Source organism: Hetaerina americana, unplaced genomic scaffold (genome assembly GCF_022747635.1).
Source record: "Hetaerina americana unplaced genomic scaffold, ioHetAmer1.1.p SCAF_106, whole genome shotgun sequence".
NCBI lineage: Eukaryota > Metazoa > Arthropoda > Insecta > Odonata > Calopterygidae > Hetaerina > Hetaerina americana.
Genome location: NW_027286137.1, coordinates 966454 through 986611, shown reverse-complemented (window position 1 = coordinate 986611; position 20158 = coordinate 966454). Strand labels below are relative to the sequence as shown.

At 38.2% G+C, this 20158-nt stretch overlaps 1 protein-coding gene across 1 annotated transcript in view; it reads right to left on the bottom strand.

The window, feature by feature from the left end:
- LOC139700676 (protein odr-4 homolog) overlaps positions 1–20158 on the bottom strand; it is a 31201-nt gene that overhangs the window by 7274 nt on the left and 3769 nt on the right. Inside the window, exons 5-7 of the mRNA XM_071599138.1 lie at positions 13032–13253; positions 12069–12200; positions 9140–9230 (exon numbers count right to left, since the gene is read on the bottom strand). Of these exons, the coding sequence (XP_071455239.1) occupies positions 9140–9230; positions 12069–12200; positions 13032–13253 (445 nt within the window). The remainder of the gene's footprint in view (positions 1–9139; positions 9231–12068; positions 12201–13031; positions 13254–20158) is intronic.

Here is a 20158-nt window from a genome sequence, read left to right as displayed (position 1 = left end):
GGTAAAGAAGAATTTTCACTTTTACATGGTTGATTACTGGAGTCAAAGTAAAAATAAGAAACAGATATTTACTGGAAAAGAGCAGGATTATTTTATATCTCTTAAGTTATAGCTCTCTTCATTTATCTATAAATAAAAATAACAAAAACACATTAAAAATTATTATTATTATTAGGTAATCTACTAGTTAAGGAAGGTTCTGGATGGGCAAAACTACCAATAAATATTTTGTTTCTCCTAAGAAAATACAACCCAAAATCCTACCCTATAACAAGCCCCTCTTCATCCCTGTGTACCTTCTTCATCCCTCCATCCTGTTGTTCAATTCAGTTCATCAAAGTCGAAAAAATAAAATGAAGCCATCAAACTAAAATATAGTGTACACACAATATATCAAACATTTTTCAAGACACTCAAAATAGAAGGCATTGCTTTTTATTTTGCTGGCCTTTGAATGAGAACTTGGCTATCAAAATGTGCGGACCTAACTGCTATTGGTTACCATAAAAGGTATCATAAAAAAATTATGGTACGAGGGTTGCTATTTATATTTTGAGCTTTGACAACACTTAGCGCTTTAGGTGCAATCTGACGTTTCCATCTGAAAGTTTGACCCTTTTAATGCTGATTTCCTTCAGAACATTTTGTGGTTTTATCATAAATTGTGTTGTTTAAAATGACTTGAATATTTTGTCTCAGCAAAAAAATAGAGTTAACTCGTGAACACTTTTGTGCGATAATTTTTTATGACTTTTGATGTGGATTATATAGACTGGAGCACATCGATCAACTTACTTCCACTTATGGCGATGAAGCCCCATCCTTAGCCACTGTGAAACGCTGGTATAACGAATTCCATCATAGCTGCTGTTCACTCAACGAAAAAAGTTGTGAAGGCCATCCAAAATCAGTTGTTGTGACAGAAAACATTGATACTGTGCAAGAACTAGGGAAAGAAAATCGTTGTACTGGCTTCCCACCCAGAGGGCCTGGGTTCAAATCCCAGCAGTGTTGAATATTTTTCAGTGCTATATTGATCCCTGCTTGAGGTGCTTTGTGAAGGGCACTTTGAGTGAGTATGCCGTCCATCGGATGGGACGTTAAGCTGCGGACCCCTTGGCACCTTTCGCAAAGAGTAGGCTAATGCTGATGCTGGGTTTCTATCCACCCTTTATCCTATCCTGTCCATCCCTAATGGTGCAAATGAACTCAGCTGTCAGTGGCCTCCCCTAAATACTACTATTGGGAAGATCGTCAAGTGACTTATCGTGAGATTGAGGCATCCTTGGGGATTAGTATGATGAGCATCAATAAGATACTGCATGAACATTTAGCTGTGAAAAAAATTTGTTTGCATTGGATCCCACATAATTTTACTAAAGCTCAAAAAAAAAAAGCTTGTGTCAATTGGTGCAAAGAAATGCTCAAGAAATACAATCGCGGAGCATCAAAAGCTGTGTAGAACATCTACATAGGTGACAAATCTTGGATCTATGCATATAAGCCCAAAACAAAACAGCAATCTACTGTATGGGTCTTCCAAGATGAGCCAAATCCAACAAAAGAGATTCGTGCACGAAGCACTTCGAAGCAAATGATCACCTGTTTCTTTAGAATAACTGGACATGTGGCAACTGTACCATTAGAGCAATGTAGAACCATGAATTCAGAATGGTACATGAGCATTTATCTGCCACAAGTGCTAGGTGTAATACGGAAAAAGAAGCAGCAATAAAGGATCATTCTTCATCATGACAATCCAAGCTCTCACAGATCGGCTAAAACATCTACCTATTTGACTGCAACGCAACAATTTCTGGGTGCACAAATCATTTGCCTTGACCGGGATTCAAACCCGAATTCCTCGATATCCAGCCAAGTGCTTTAGCCATTTGAGCTCTCAAGGTGACCTCTTTAACTCTGAAATTTTGGGGGCTTTAAAGGAGCAAGATGTTGCAATGAAATACCATACATACAATATCAGAGGCATTCATAGTCGCACACGATGTGCCACAGTCCACGAGGTTAAAGCCAACTTTAAACACTTAAGCTGTTTATACCTTACACAAATTCCAAGAAACTGCGGGAATTGCCGCAAGAGTAACTTTTAATGGAGTCATCCGTTAATATGCATGTCAATGCAACAATTTCAAAGCGTAAAAATCATTTGCCTTGACTGGGATTCGAACCCGGATCCCTTGATGTCCAGCCGAGGGTGCCTCGATAGCTTAACTGGCTAAAGCACTCAGCCAGAAATCGAGGGATCTGGGTTCGAATCTGGGTCAAGGCAAATGATTTATACACTTTGAAATTGTTGCATTGACATGCATATTAACGGATGACTCCATTAAAAGTTACTGTTGCGGCATCTCCCGTAGTTTCTTGGAATTTGTGTAAGGTAGAAACAGCCTTAGTCTTTAAAGTTGGCTTTAACCTCATGGACTGTAGCAAGTCATGCACGACTACGAATGCCTGTGACATTGTATAACTCTGAAATTGTTGCATCGAAATGCATATTAGTGGATGACTCTGTTAAAAGTTACTGTCGCGGCATCTCCCACAGTTACTTGGAATTCACCTATTTCACTGGCCAAAACGTCTAATTGATGGGCCATCCTCCATACAGCCCTGATTTAGCACCAAATGACTTCTTTTCATTCCATTTATCAAGAAATTGCGTGGCTAACAGTTTTTGGAGACTGAAGAAGCCTTTCAAAAAACATGTTTTGGAGGCACCTCAAGCGCAGTGGAAACAGTGCTACGAAAATTGGTTCGAGGACATGCAGAAGTGAATTGATTATCATGGAGAATACTTCAAAACACAATAAAGCCATTTTCAACAATAAATTACTGTCTTTTCATTATTAGGCTCAAAATATAAATAACAACCCTCATACAGTACAGTATAAATATTAACTATTTACAATCATCTTTAAATATTGAGATTTTAAAAAATTTCAAGATGGCCACCAGTAGTAGAACACGTGTCTCTCTCAGTCCTAAGCTTTTCTACTTTTGTGTCGTTAGTTTGCTACTTTCTCCGAGTTTTTCCACGCAAATTCTTGTGCATATATCCAGTGATCATTATCAATGTGAAGATATCCCAGTTCCTCAAGATACTTTCAGTTACAGAAGTTTTTACTTTTCCGCCTTCGCATCAAGTGGTTTATCCCCCTGTCGCCTCCGTTTCCCCGTCAGCCTGTCTACTGGCGACTCCTCGGACCCTTGCCGACTGCCTCGATGCCACACTCTCGCTGCGGAGTTGTCATCCTGCTTCTCATCCTGCTCTCGGGTGATGTGAGCCTTAACCCAGGCCCTCCTTGTGCCCCCCCAGTGCATGTGTACTACCAGAATGTGAGAAGTGTTAAAAACAAACTATCAATTTGTGACTCCCATGCGCATGAAATTGCGCAATTTGATATAATTGCGTTATCCGAAACTTGGCTGTCCCCCTCAATTGCCGGTGGTGAATTATCCTTCTCGGTCTCACACAGAGTTTACCGTCGAGATCGTCTGACTGGAGGTGGCGGGGTGCTCCTTGCCATTAATTCCAAGTACCCCTCAAAGCGACGCAAAGACCTCGAAACTGCTTGCGAAATCGTTTGGAGTGAAGTCTCTCTACCCCATGGTAGGCATTCAAAAGTAAATAAAATCTTTGCTGGCTGTTTTTACCATCCCCCAAGCAGTGATATCTCGGTTCTCGAAAACTATCTTGATTCTGTGTTTAAAACTATTAATCTTGGTCCAATTATTTTAGTTGGTGACTTTAATTTATCCATTCAATGGGACACCCCAACGCATGGTACCCCTCTCAATGGTCACCACGAATTCTTCATTGAACATTTTATAAGTGCTCTACAACTTTCGCAATACTGCACCCAACGCACCCGAAACCTGGCAACCCTGGACCTTCTCCTCTCGTCCGTTCCCCCTGAGGCTATTACCCCGGGAAGGAATATTTTCAACTCTGACCACGAGTCTCTGGATGCAGTTTTCCGCATTAGTGGTTCCCGGCAACTCCGCGGGGATCCCCCTGCCCCTATGAAGCCTTTCCCTGCCTGGTTGAAGGTCCGCTGGGAGGACGTTAATTGCTGCCTTGACCTTCTCCCCTGGGGTGTGCTTACCGCTTTGTCTCCTGAAGAAGGGGTAGACTTCCTTTACGTTGTTATTGAAAGTGTGATTAAAGATTTCGTCCCTCTTGTGAAACCCAAGTCAAAGAAATTCCCGTCGTGGTTTAAGCCGGACACTGTGCACCTTCTGGGTAACAAAAATCGTGCTTGGTACCTGTATAAAAATTTTCCGAACGAGAACACTCTGCATTCTTTCACCGAATTACGTCGCTTTTCCAAATCTCTCATCCATCGCGACTACAAAGAATATACACTAAGGCTATCATCGTCCATCACATCTGACCCAAAAAAATTCTGGTCATTTGTCAATCGTCGTCGTAATCGCCCGCAGATTCCCGTTGCTGTTTCTTATGGCAATGCTAAAGCTGTGGGACCTGAAAGACCGAACTTATTTCTGAAATTCTTCACGGAATGTCTGACTCCTGCTTTCAACCCTCCCGTCTCCAGCGATCTTTCCCTCACTCCAAGCTGTTGCTACTCTCTATCCCAAATCCAAACCGATTCCCGGGAGGTTTTTAAATTCCTTTGTAAAATCCCCCTCCGTCGCTCCCCTGGCCCCGATGGCATAAGTCCTATATTTGTACGCAACTGCGCTTCCTCCCTCTCTCTTCCCTTAAGCCTCTTGTTAAATCGCTGCTTTTCCCTCGGTACTTTCCCCCCCCAATGGAAATCCACTAATGTTATCCCTATTCTTAAAACTGGAATTAAAAATGAAATATCTAACTATCGCCCTATCTCTTTACTACCTATTCTTTCTTCTGTTTGCGAGAGGATTATTCTGAACAGACTTTATTATTTTACTTCCCCTTTTCTGTCTAGCAACCAACATGGTTTCCTTCCGGGCAGGTCATGCTTGACCAATTTAGCACTTTTTCAACACCACGCTGTTAGTGCGATAACAAGTAAGACTCAATTAGATGCCATCTTCTTGGATTTCTCAAAAGCCTTCGACTCCCTCAATCATAACCTCCTCATTAATAAACTCAGTCAGCGTTTTAACGTTCATGGAAACTTTCTTAAATTATTGACCAGCTTTCTTTCGAATAGAAATCAGCGAGTAATACTATCTGGCGCCTCATCTCCTTGGTCCTCTGTGACATCTGGAGTTCCTCAAGGTAGTATTCTCGGACCATATCTTTTTAATCTGTACATTGATGACTTAGCTTCCCTAGTCCCAACCTCCCTAGCCCACACGTTACTATATGCCGACGACTGCAAAATTTTTAAGGAAATTAATTCCCCCACAGATTGCTACCACCTTCAGGAGGCTTTAAATAAAATTTCAGAATGGTGCAGCACATGGATGCTAAATTTAAACTCAAATAAATGCAATACTCTAGTTCTCTCCCTAAAAAAATCTCCTCTTACCTTTAACTATATAATTAATTCAGTTCCTCTGAATCGTGTTGCTTCTGTCAAGGATCTTGGTGTATTAACTGATCGCAAACTAAATTTCTCAGGTCATATCAAAGCAGTTAAATGCAAAGCCATGTCTCTTCTAGGTCTACTTTACCGCTACACAGCAATAAAAGATGTACAATCTCTAACCGCATATTTCTCAACCATTATCTTACCAGTAGTAGTTTTGAGGGGAGGCGACCGACAGCTGAGGTCATTTGCGCCATAGGGGATGGATAGGAAAGGATAAAGGGTGGAGAGAAACCCGGCGTCGGCATTAGCCTACTCTTAACGAAAGGCGCCAAGGGGTCCGCAGCTTAACGTCCCATCCGACGGACGGCGTACTTACTCAAAGTGCCCTCCACAAAGCACCTCAAGCAGGGATCGAGATACCTCTGAAAAATATTCAACACCGCCGGGATTTGAACCCGGGCCCTCTGGGTGGGAAGCCAGTACGCTAGCCCCCGCACCATCTCGATCCCCCATTATCTTACCATTAATTACCTACTGCTCCCCTATATGGTCCATGTCTGCCCTATCTAACCTTAATACCCTTAACTCGATAACAAATTTTTTCAGTAAAATTGTCAAGTACAGAGTCCCCCATCTTCGGGACTCTCCCACTGAATCACTTCTTTCCTCGCTCTCGATTTGTAATCTCTCCACTCTACGTCTAAAATCCGATTTAAAACTCATGCATAACACCCTTAACTCCATTAACGACTGTCCTGAACTAATTTCCCTTATCAATTTCAGATTTCCCCCCCGAGTTACCCGCGATCACTCTTTATTCCACCAACCCGTTCCCAGATTGTCCCTCACCAAACGTTCCCTTTTCTTCCGTCTCCCCGCTTTACTGAATTCCCTTCCCGAAAGCATTGAGCCCCTCTCACTCCCAGCCAACACATTTATAAACCTTTCTCTGACACATCTCTCTCGAAAGAACTAGCACAATCTCTCCTTTCACTCCCACATCCCGGTTTTGTTCCTTTCTTTCACTGTTTTTGTTATTTCTATGAAAATTTATCTCTAATAACTGCTAATTATAGTCTTGTTGATGTTTGTATGTTTGTGTCCTTATATGTTGCTGTTATACGTGTCACTATAAATTGGCAATCCTGCTGTATGTGCACAATCTTTACTAAATAAATAAATAAATAATTTAAATTGCAAGTAGAACTTTTAGTCAGCATAAAACCTCTCATATACCATTTATTTAACACCAAATAAATTAATCATATTAATTATTCATCATCATGGTAGAGAATAAGAGAGTTCAGAAGCCATGGGAGTGATGCTTTAGAGGATGGATGAAAGATGAAAATGGAAAAATGTAAACATGGAACCAGAAAGAAAAACTTACTGAGAGCTAAGCAATTAACATGGGCATGAAACTGAGAGAGAGCCAAGTAAATGTGGTGGAATGATTAGTACTATAATATGGAGAAATTTCAGATAAAGGGAAGAGTGGAATCATTTTAAAAGAAGCTAAGGGAATTGCCAGGACATAGCACGGAAAAAACTGTACCCATCACACAAGTGAAAACGAAAGTTATTAATTGAGAAAAAATAAACAAAAATTGATTTCGGAAATGGAAAATTCCCCTCCAACCAGCTACGACATTCTCTTCGGACTTTGCACCAAGTTACCTTGTCTTCCCCATCCCCTTTCCCACTCACACAGTCACCCATGCTGCCTTCCACCTTTCCTCCCTCATCCCTTCTTTTCCACTACCCTCTCCTTACTTTCTATTTGTAAAAATATTGGACTCTTGAGTGATGACTGTTACCTGATGATGATGTAGTTACATTGAAACTGGTCGCAATAAATCTTTTAAATTTTGTGAAAAACTGCCAAATTTTAATTAATGCAAGGGATTAATTGAATTTATATCCATTATTAGTGTGGGAGGAATATGGGCAAATAATTTCTTATGCCTGCTTTGATCCTGAACCTGTAAAAGTATAAAGATTATGGTTTCATTCCTTCATTAATTTCAACAGCAGCAAAGTTTCTAAGTTCCAAGACTCATCAATAGAAGGTTACAAAACAGTGCAAACAACTACCTAGAAGAAGATCAGTTTGGCTTCAGAAAGGGAAGAGGAACGTGTATGCCAGTGAAGTGGTGAGAACATGAAGTGGTGAGAGCATTAGTAGAAAGGAGCATAGAATATGACCGGATTCATTTGTGTATTTCATGTACACAAATCAGATTAGGGTGGGGTAGCAGATGAAAACTGAGATGAGCAGTGACTAGCAGGGGGATGAGACAGTTGTACATTATTTTAGGTACTTTTCAACATAAATGCTAATGAAATGTTAAGGGTAGCATTGAGAGGACTGGAGCTGGGAATAAAAGTGGTCAAGTCAGGTTTGAAGATGATCAAGCAATAGTCAGACAGCCAAAGGATTTCAGTTTTTATTGAGTGCTTTACAGATAGAATGCAAGAGGTATGGGATAAGGATTAGAAAACAAAAAAACATAAGTTATTAGATCCTTGGGAAGTGGGAGAGCTAAGCTAAATATTTAAGTAAGATGGGATTAACTGGAGCAGGTGAAGTAGTTTAAGTAATTGGGCTGTATTTTAGACGAAAAGGGGCATAGTAGTGGGAGAAGTATTGCATTAGCCAAAGAGACATTTGCAAGATGAAAGGATTTGTAGACAGATATACCAAGTAATGATGTGAAAACAAGATTAGTGAAGACTTAAATATAGAACATTGTGTTTCATGGATGTGAGAACTGATCGTAGATTGGAGGCTTTTGATGATATGGGAGTGGTGAATTGTTTTGAGAGGAAGATAAATGCAGAGGTTTTAAAAAGAGTAGGTAAAGAGAGGAAGTTGCTGGGGGAAATCTGAAGGAGGTAGAGAAAGGATGGATTGGTACTGAAAGGCAGTGGTATGTTGAAAATAATGTACAGCAAATAAAGAGAGGAAGTTTTAATGATACTTAAAAATAATTAATCATTAGGGACCATTAAACCAACTTAGAAAAATGTAGGATAACTTGACAGACTGACTCAACACTCAATTATTAGTACAAGATTATGGTTTCATTCCTTCATTAATTTTGTATAAACAACCATGTGAAAATTGCTAGTTAATGGGAATCTCCCAGGGAAGCAGGACCCTGGTCCCTTCAGTTTTTTAATCAAAAAGGCATCCTTTTTCTGATTTACACTTTTCATGATTTTGAACTTATTCATTGAGACTCCTTAAAAATAATGAAGTAAACCAGAAAAGCCATGATACTGCAGAGAAAATGAAAAAGGGAGAATTTCCAGGAAATATAATCTGCAAAGAAATAAAAATTGATGGAGTAACCCCCTTGCATGTACAAGGAACCATCTTTATTCCATTTATCTGACAATCTTGGTTTCATCCTTTTAATTCCCTGTACCTTTTATTGCCTTCTTATCTGTAAACTAAACTCAAGTTCTCACAATGCTGTGTTTTGAGTTTGTTTACATGCATTCAAAATTTTTGTCATTAATATGCAAAAAACTAATTAAAATATGGACACCATCAAACATTCATAGTATTAAATTAAGATCAATTAGATCATTTCCAAACTTCTCCTTCAATACAGCAAATCAAGTTCACTCACCCTCAGGGCATCCTTGCTCCTCTTCAATCAACGAGTCCCAGTGCATTTCAAGGCGTGAGTATAAGGAACGCATTATATCAGTCTTCACTGCCTGTAAATATGAATTAATTTTGAAAGTGTTAATGTCATCTACCTAAAATTAATTGACCTACACACAAAATATACAGTTGACAGCAAAGAAAGCCATATTTATGAGTGTCTCATGCTCTCTTGGCAAAATATGCATAAATTGACTAATGTATCAATTTAACAGGGATTTCTCTATTAACCATAAGTTTGTTATTGAATGTTTTCAACTAGCTCTTCATCTTTGTTACATGTTCAGAAAAGTTTAAGTGAGTTGATTTTGATTGTATCGTATTTGTTTTTTTTCTGTCTGATAACACAATACATACAGAGAGGCATATAACTACTATTTGACATACGACCAATAATAAAATTTTCCGATACTTTTCACAGGCGGTGGAAAGTTATAATTACCAGTCATTCCTTATGTTCCTCTTATACCATACTACCTTGATCAAAAATTTCCCGGAATTTATTCAGAAAATTAAAAATACAAGTTTATTCATCTAAATCTATATTGTCCCCTTCAAAGTAATCCCCATCGACTGCAACACACTTATGCCAGCGCTTGATCCAATCCTCGAAACATTTTTTATATTCGGTTTTCGGTATGTCCATCAGTGCTTCCTGCGATTTTTCCATTACTTCCTCTCGGCTGCTAAAACGCGTTCCCCGTAATGGTTTTTTAACTCGATTGAACAGAAAGAAGTCACAGGGAGCCAAATCAGGTGAATTCGGTGGCTGTTGGATGGTATTTGTTGCATTTTTCGTCAAAAAATTACGAATAATGATAGCACTGTGCGACGGTGCGTTATCATGGTGCAAAATCCACGAGTTTTCTGCCCACATTTCTGGTCTCTTTCGGCGAATTGCTTCACGCAAACGTCTCATAACGCCCAAATAATACTCTATGTTTACTGTCTGGCCTTCTGGCAAAAATTCATGATGCACTACACCGTTGTAATCCATGAAAACCGTCAGCATTGCCTTCTTTTTTGACTGAAAACGACGTGGTTTTTTTGGTCTCGGCTCATTTGGTGAACGCCATTCACTTGCCTGATGTCTGGATTGCGTGTCGTACTCATAAACCCACGTCTCATCTCCAGTAATGATCCTTTTGATGAATGTGGGATCGGATTCAGCCTCGCAAATCATGTCTTTTGCGACGTCAACACGGTCTCTTTTTTGCATGAAATTGAGGTCTTTTTGCTGCTACACGACGGAAACCCAAATCATTAACCACAATGTCTTGGGCGGATCCATAGGCAATGTTCAAGTCCTCCGCTATTTCTCTGATGGTTAATTTGCGGTTATTGACCAACATTTCTTTTACTTTATCAATTTTTTCACCGACTTTCGATGTCGATGGTCTGCCACTGCGTTCATCATCTTCGATTGACTCACGACCACTTCTGAACCGCTCGTGCCACTGGTAAACGACCGTTTTTTTTAGAGAATCGTTGCCGAAACACTTTTCCAACATTTCCAACGTCCGTGCGCCACTAAATCCGTTTTTTACGCAAAATTTAATACAAGTTCGTTGTTGCAAATTTAAATCCATTTCTGAAATTGTAAAAAATCGCCAACACACACAGAGATAGATGTACTCTTGGCTACGTAACTTTTGCAAATGTCAAGTTATGACACTAAGATTTAAAGGGAATATCAACAACAGATGTACCAATGTAACAAAAAAAACAGAACTCAAATTGGAACGATTGGAGCGCCACACGGTGGTTATTCCGGGAACTTTTTGATCAAGGTAGTATATCTCCTAAAAACTTCACAATGGAACACACTATGATTGTTTCAACTTTAAGGAATGCTTTTTAAAAATAATCTTTCCTCATCATCTCCTGTAAAAATGCCTTTGATATTTTGACCCATTCATACTAATTTGTCAATAATGAATTTACATACTTTCACTGTTTCCTTGGGAAAATTCTTGAATAAATGAACTTTAAGATCATTCATCATTACCCGAAAGAAGTTCTATGTGTACTGACAAATTATAAAAGGTACATTACACTTTTTGATTTCTTTGGGATTTTATTCCCATTAGTTTTATAAGGACCAAGGCCTACATTTTTCAGAAATGATCCTCATTTTAAAATGAGATTTCATTTAAACTGCTTCTGAATCCTCATCTTGCTTGCTTGGCAAATAAAAAATATAGAGAATGGTTCCTATGGTGTATGCTATGTAGTTTTTTACTTTTCCTGAGGACACCAAACCTTGGAAAGGCTATTCTAAAATAGAATAATTTATTGCGCTACATTTCAGCACACCGTGGGCCAGGCAAAGAGCAATTATTTTCAACACAACCTATGAGTTGCACAAGTATTGAGTTAATTTTTGAGCAGTCTTTTTTCTGGAAAATATTCATGAAATTCATTTCCTTTTCATTGCCCCACATCATTCTGGAGCTAAAATTAGACAGTAGAAAAGAAATGGCGACGAAAAGAATGGACTGTATTATGCAATCAGATAGCATGGTCCTGTAATGCCTATGTTTTCCAAGGGGCAAAACCTGAGGTACTATTAGTTTCAAAAAAGATACATTTGTATTAGCCATTTGAAACAGGGGAAGCTTTTTTAACTTTAAATTGTCTCTTCTCTCTTAAGGTAAAGATAAAATAAACAATTTAAAAATAATCATAAAAACATTAATAATTACATTTAATTAATATAAAAATTATATATAAATGTCTTACAATTAAAAATGAATAACTAAAACAATATTAAATGATGAAAATACTCCAAATAAAATAATTGCAAGTTTTTAAGCAAGCACCAATTATGGAGAAAAATTATTTACAACTAAGCAATCAAATAGGGAATTACTATATAAGTGTTTCATCACCTTTTCTGCTTCTTCTACAGTAGCCTTTTGATGAAGAAACACCCTGCAAGCTAAAACACCAACCAATCGCACCTCACCACAGCAGTCAATTGTTGTTACTCCAGATGAATCATTGCAATCTTCACTTGCATTCTGTTGAATGAATGAGAAATATTTAATGTGAATCCATGAAGACCAAGAAATTTTTGAAATCACACCTTGAAATTTTATTTGTCCTAAAGATGTACAGAAGTACAATGCAACACTCTCAAGAGTGCAGTGGCATATGTTCGTCACAGTGGTACAGAAGGCAGATTACAAGGGTGGGTAAGATATGGAAAGATGTGACTGTTTGCAAACACTGTTCCCATATTACATACTCTAATCTTCAGTTCATCTCCAAAGCTCTCATTCCTGACACATTTGACTAACGTTTGCAATATGAGGATCAATGAATACATTTTAAATTTAAAATGAACCTATCTACGGTTGTGAACCAATGAAAAATAAAATAGCCAAGATGGTAAACTTGATTGGCACTAGGTTTATTTAAGGGGTTGATTGGCACTTGGTTAATTAAAAGGGGGGTTTACACCCCCAAGTGCCAATCATGTTTACGGTCTCGGCTATTTCGTCTTTCAATGACTACATTCAATTATGCAAAATGTCGAGCACTAGGCATACAACTTAAGCGGTTATGAGTGTTAATTGGCTAAGGCCCAACACATAACAACCAGTCAGCATTTATTTACTCAATATTAAGATCACTAAGAGCAGACAATCGGATAATTACCAATCAGAAAGTCTAAGATTAAATAGAAATTAATGCATTTTTATGAAATTTTTACATCAAGGTAATTAAAACAGATATGTACGACACATTTATTATTTTAAGGTATACCGAAAAATAAGTGAAAGAAACCAAATATCTTAATAATTTTGTAGTTACAGTAAAAGAAGAATAAATAACATTTTGATACTCACACAGGGCATGAACAAGTTAACCTCCAATGGAAGAGTATTCTTTTTTGCTGGTGATGCCTGAGGAGAGAGCGACCCTTTATTTTTTCTTCTTGGAGCAATTATAACTTCTTCATCCTGAGAGTCTCCACCTATACCTTCAACAGGATCAGATGCATCCCTTGGTTCCCCTTCAATGAGGCACTGGGCACATTCAATTTCTTTACTAATGTTACCCACGATATCCTGAAATAGAAAAGTTAGTGTGTTTTTCTTAAAATATAAGCTACAATTTTTAGGTAGCAGATCTTTGTACAACCTTAATCAATTTCCAAAGGCACAAACTTCTAATAAGTTATTCTTCAAATGTCTTGTACATTCTTGAAACATTTCTCATATGAGGCCATCTTAAAATTAATATACTTTTACATATTTATTTAATTTTTTTTACACATTAAAACAAGAGTTTTAAATAGAGTATCAGGCGAAAAGTACAAGTATTGATGAAATAAAAATTTTCATTACCAGGAAACATTACAAATTTTCAATCTAATTTAAAATTAAACTCAGAATTTGAAGCTGAAACTGCTTTGTGTCAAAGAAATACGATTATCTCACCCTTTATTTTGTAATGTTTGCAATCATGCACACATGTAATATTAATTTCCACATGTGTTTAATGGATATCAAATTATAGCCTGTGTAAATACTATGTCAAAATCTGTGAAAGCCTGAACAGTGTTTGACTGAATGTTGGTGGGATGTTGAAACATATTTGCAACCAGTGGCATATGAGAGAATCAACATGAAAAGAGACATAGGTGTATGACAGAACTTTTTTTTTCTTTTTGACAAAATGTCTTAATTCATTTCATATTAGTGTTCAATTTTTCAAACAAAGATTATGCCTACACTATTATATGAACAACATTATGACAGAGCTCTTTCACTGTCTCTTGCAATATTCCTCCCGAGGCAGAAATCTCAATACCACTGCAATTACATAAGCTCTTATGCAAGATGCCGACTGATAGCACCAAAAAATCCAAATTTTCAATAGAAAATAGACACAACAAATAGAGTCAATAATTTACACTTTGTCTGAGAGCATTATTTTTGATAGCATAGGAACATAGGAAGAAAGTATTTGATGGTTTCTGGCTCAACTATGTGGAAGTTCATGTTCATGGAATAAGTAGTAGTAGTAGTATTTAGGGGAGGCGACCAACTGCTGAGGTCATTTGCACCATAGGGGATGGACAGGAAAGGATGAAGGGTGGAGAGAAACCTGGCGTCGGCATTAGCCTACTCTTTGCGAAAGGCGCCAAGGGGTCTGCAGCTTAACGTCCCATCTGACGGACGGCGTACTCACTCAAAGTGCCCTCCACAAAGCACCTCAAGGAGGGATCGAGATACCTCTGAAAAATATTCAACACCACCGGGATTTGAACCCGAGCCCTCTGGGTGGGAAGCCAGTATGATAACCACCACACCAATCCCGATCCCTTTCATGGAATAAGTGGCAGTTATAAATTAACTAGTAAGGACTGCAGTGCTATCTACATAGGCCAAATGGGGAGAACACGAGCGGAGGAACATAAACACCATTTTAGAAAATATGACCTAGTGCAATCTCACTTTGCCAAGCATCTGTTCGGAGAAAATCAAGGGAGCGATTTCAACACAGCACTGATACACCAAACGGACAAAGGAAGGAGGATGGACCAGTGGGAAGACTTGGAAATCAGAATGAATTTGAAAAAGGGCCATTTGCCTCTTGAGTTACAGCTTGAACACCTCTCCCCAATCTTGGAAGCATTTCTTTCCTTCACGGAAAGACCTAACTACCCTTTCCCCCATCCTGAACTGACCCGTAACACTCCTCTCCTCCTCCTCATCAACGCCGATCACAACCCCTCCTTTTCTCCCCCTCTCTTAACCACCTCTCCTCCACAAAAAAAGGTATATAAATGAACTGCAACTTGAGAGATTTGTGCTTGATGATGATGCCTAAGTGCTAAAACTAGTAGTACCAAAGAAAAGAACAGTGGAAAAATACATTGTGCTTTTCATTCCATTGACATGGAGAAAGATAAGACAAATTCTTTCTGAATGCTTTTCTTGAGAGGTACGGTAGCAAATGCTAACCTTTAGCCAGTCTTCTGCATCATTCCATTTTCATGATTACAGCTTTGCCAGCATTACAATCAATGCTATATCAGGAAAAATGTCAACACAAAATAGTTGGCTACCATCTTCATAATGTGGTGAAAATGTATCATTGAAATATTATCATGCACTGCATGACAAAAAAAATTAATTAGTTTTTTCTTTGACCATACGGGTGGTCAGTAATCATAATACTGATATGACTCGTACATGCCACATTCAAATTCTTTGAACAAAGATGTTTGTAGAGTTGATAATTCCTATTGTGAATTTTTGGAGCTGCTCCATTGTCCTTGGAGAGCTTATTTGTATTATAAAATACTACCTTGATCAAAAATTTCCCGGAATTTATTCAGAAAATTAAAAATACAAGTTTATTCATCTAAATCTATATTGTCCCCTTCAAAGTAATCCCCATCGACTGCAACACACTTATGCCAGCGCTTGATCCAATCCTCAAAACATTTTTTATATTCGGTTTTCGGTATGTCCATCAGTGCTTCCTGCGATTTTTCCATTACTTCCTCTCGGCTGCTAAAACGCGTTCCCCGTAATGGTTTTTTAACTCGATTGAACAGAAAGAAGTCACAGGGAGCCAAATCAGGTGAATTCGGTGGCTGTTGGATGGTATTTGTTGCATTTTTCGTCAAAAAATTACGAATAATGATAGCACTGTGCGACGGTGCGTTATCATGGTGCAAAATCCACGAGTTTTCTGCCCACATTTCTGGTCTCTTTCGGCGAATTGCTTCACGCAAACGTCTCATAACGCCCAAATAATACTCTTTGTTTACTGTCTGGCCTTCTGGCAAAAATTCATGATGCACTACACCGTTGTAATCCATGAAAACCGTCAGCATTGCCTTCTTTTTTGACTGAAAACGACGTGGTTTTTTTGGTCTCGGCTCATTTGGTGAACGCCATTCACTTGCCTGATGTCTGGATTGCGTGTCGTACTCATAAACCCACGTCTCGTCTCCAGTAATGATCCTTTTGATGAATGTGGGATCGGATTCAGCCTCGCAAATCATGTCTTTTGCGACGTCAACACGGTCTCTTTTTTGCATGAAATTGAGGTCTTTCGGCACCAACTTTGCTGCTACACGACGGAAACCCAAATCATTAACCACAATGTCTTGGGCGGATCCATAGGCAATGTTCAAGTCCTCCGCTATTTCTCTGATGGTTAATTTGCGGTTATTGACCAACATTTCTTTTACTTTATCAATTTTTTCACCGACTTTCGATGTCGATGGTCTGCCACTGCGTTCATCATCTTCGATTGACTCACGACCACTTCTGAACCGCTCGTGCCACTGGTAAACGACCGTTTTTTTTTAGAGAATCGTTGCCGAAACACTTTTCCAACATTTCCAACGTCCGTGCGCCACTAAATCCGTTTTTTACGCAAAATTTAATACAAGTTCGTTGTTGCAAATTTAAATCCATTTCTGAAAATCGCCAACACACACAGAGATAGATGTACTCTTGGCTACGTAACTTTTGCAAATGTCAAGTTATGACACTAAGATTTAAAGGGAATATCAACAACAGATGTACCAATTTAACAAAAAAAACAGAACTCAAATCGGAACGATGGGAGCGCCACACGGTGTTTATTCCGGGAACTTTTTGATCAAGGTAGTATAGGATTTTATACGCTGGATTTGCTAATATTCATCTATATATTTAGAACATTTCTGCTTAAGTTGCAGAAGATATCATTGGTCAGGCATAAACATATGAAGATATCATTGGTTCAGTAAGTGTAAAAAGAGCATGGTTACCTCTTGGCAAACTGGAGGGCGGAACTACGGAAAATACTGCTGACAGCTACCTGAGAAAGAACTTTCCTCACATCCCTACAATGGTGAGTAAGCTTGAGTCTAAGGGTGTAAATGCCAGCTTTAAAATTACAAAGCCTTTTCATACTTGAGACAAAGTACTGCACAGTGATAAGTGGCCATGTGACCTGACCCTGAGGCATTTTTTATTCAAGTGCCAAACTGCAGTGGAACTGAATTAATACGAAGTGGCAAAGATAACAAACCTCATTTCAGTGGGGAGAATAAGATCAGGATCCTAGTTCTCAACATACAATGTCTTAATAATAAGCTACAAGACCTTGAAGCATTAACTTTAATGGACAAACCAGACGTAATTTGCCTCTGAGAGCATTGGATGAGTGAACTGGATGTCATAATTCCAGGATATGTGATAGAGGATTTTTAAGGTCGAAAAGTAAAACGCCATGGCAGAGTGGTGATTTAAATAAAAAACACTACTGCACATGAAAATCTGAAGATAAATCTGCAGTCCTTGAACACTGAACAGGTATTTGAATGTTCATTGGTAAAACTTACTGTCAATGAGCAAATTCTTCTTATCTTTGCATTATATCGATCTCCTGTAGGATCCTTTAGTGACTTTGTTGAAAAATTGGACAACTTGGTCTATAACATGACAACTTATTCCAAGAGGCCTGCAATAATTCTCACAGGAGACTTCAATTGTAACCTTCTCACTGATGGTAATAATCAAAGAGAACTGCTGTCTCGATCAGCCTCCTATAACATAAAACCCTAGGTTAATAATCCTACATGAGTTAGAGCTAGTTTAAATTCCCTGTGGGATAACATCTTCACAGAATATCCAGAATCCCAAGTTAATACTGCTGCTTTTGACCCAGCTCTGTCAATTCACTGTGCAATTATGTCTGTTTTCGATGAGTCTGAAATTAGCAAATCGGCCGTTGCCCCTACCATATTAAAGAGGATCTTTAGGGACTCGGAATGACAGCCACTTTTAATTTCTCTTGAGTCAAGAGAATTGGAAGTCGTTGAACGAGAAGAACTCCCTGATCAGTAACTTTGACCTGGTCTACAGAACATTTTTGGAAAAACTGGATCACTCTGAGAAATTTGGCATTTTTCTAGGGTATTAAGAATTAAATCACAAATAATATTTCCCTTACAGATAACACACTGCAGCACGAATATACTAGCTTAAAAAAGCTGTAACGTAATATAATTAAGAAATCAAAGAGAGAATATAATGATAAACTCATCTTAAATGCAACTAATCATACTAAAATGGCATGGCATATTATTAAACAAAATTCTACCTATAAAGTAGTGGAGTGACCAAGAAAGCCTCTACTAATATAAATGGTATATCAGGAAAATAATACATAATTTGGTAGATAAGATTTCAAGTCACTTATTCGCACTTGTAAATCAGAGTCTGAGAGATAGTATCTATCTTGATGCCCTCAAAGTATCCAAGGTAATACTAATATATAAATATAAAGGGGAAAGAAATCATGTGGGAAATTATCGACCATTATCAATAATCCCTTAGCTCGGAAAAATATTTGAGTATGTATTCAACAAAAGACTAATGGAATTCCTCGAATTCAATAACCTGCTTTCCCCTAAACAATTTGGATTTAGAGAGGGAAAGTCAACAGAGCATGCAATTTTCAATGCAGTTGACACCATCAAACAATAAATTAACTCCAAGAAAAAGTAATGTATTCTTTGACTTGTCCAGAGCATTTCATGAGGTTGAACTCTGGTACAAATGTGATTTAATGGGTCTTAGAGGCACAGCACAGAAGTGGTTGAGATCATACCTCAAAAAATCGTCAACAAAAGGTAGCTGTCCAGAATGATGGGATAACTTCTTCTTCTCACCATTAAGGGTTGATAAAGGTGTTCCTCAAGGATCAGCGTTGGGTCCAACTCTATTTCTCATTTAAATTAATGATCTACCTAGAAAATTATTCATAAATCCTCTCAGCAACTATGCCTTGTTTGCAGATGATGAGAGCGTTGTGCTGTATTAGAAATTCTTTGAAGATCTGATGACTTAAGGTGAATCCATTATTCATGACATGGGCATGTGGTGCTATTGGAATAACCTTATTCTTAATGAAACTAAAACTCAGGTCATAACATTCTCTGCAAAAACCTGCCATTCTGATAAAAGTACTTCTCAGCTTATGGCAAGTAACTGTAAAGTTGTTAATGACTATACATTTTTGGGAATATACTTTGAGAAATACTTGCAATGGGACCTGCACATTACACATCTAAGTAAAAAATTAAATTCTGTTTACTATGTTCTTTCAATTCTGAAGCATACTGTTAGTATGGATGTTTTAAAAACACTCTACTACGGTCCATTTTATTCTCTTGTATCATATGGTAATGTAATCTGGGGAAGTGGGTTATTGACTAGGTTAACTAAAATATACAGGTATATTACTCAAAAGAGATTGCTTAGGTCCATACGCAATAAACCCTAGAGAACCCACTGCAGATCACTCTTTCAAAGCCTTGCCATATTAACAGTCCCCTTGCGTGTTTCTTTATAATTCAGTAATTTACATAAAAAAGGACATGGCCCCATTCTCATCAAATAATGGCACAAACACCTATGAGACTAGGACAAGAAATCATCTGTGTGTAGAATCTGCTAGTATGACAATGATGACCAAGGGACCTCATTCTCTGGGTATCAAAATGTTCAACAGGCTTACCATTAATTTAAAAAATGAGCTATCACTCTCAATTTTTAAAAAGAAATTGTTTATTTACTTTTATGAAAAATGTTTTTACAGTGTCAATGACTACATCAATTCTGGGTAATACTGAATTTTATTTTGTGCACATAATTATGCACAAGGATCATAAACAAAAGGATAGAGAATAGGGAAAATGATTACTTAGGGGATGATCAGTTTGGGTTTAGGAAGGGGAGAGGTACGCGTGATGCCATTGCAGTAATGAGATTATTAATCGAGAGGAATATAGAACACAACCAGGAGGTATTTGCCTGTTTCGTAGATTTCGAAAAAGCGTTTGATAGAGTGAATTGGGAAAAACTAATGAGTATTCTGCAGAAAATAGGAATAGATTGGAGGGAAAGGAGGCTAATCCGCAACCTGTACATGTCTCAGACTGCTCAGGTACGGGTGA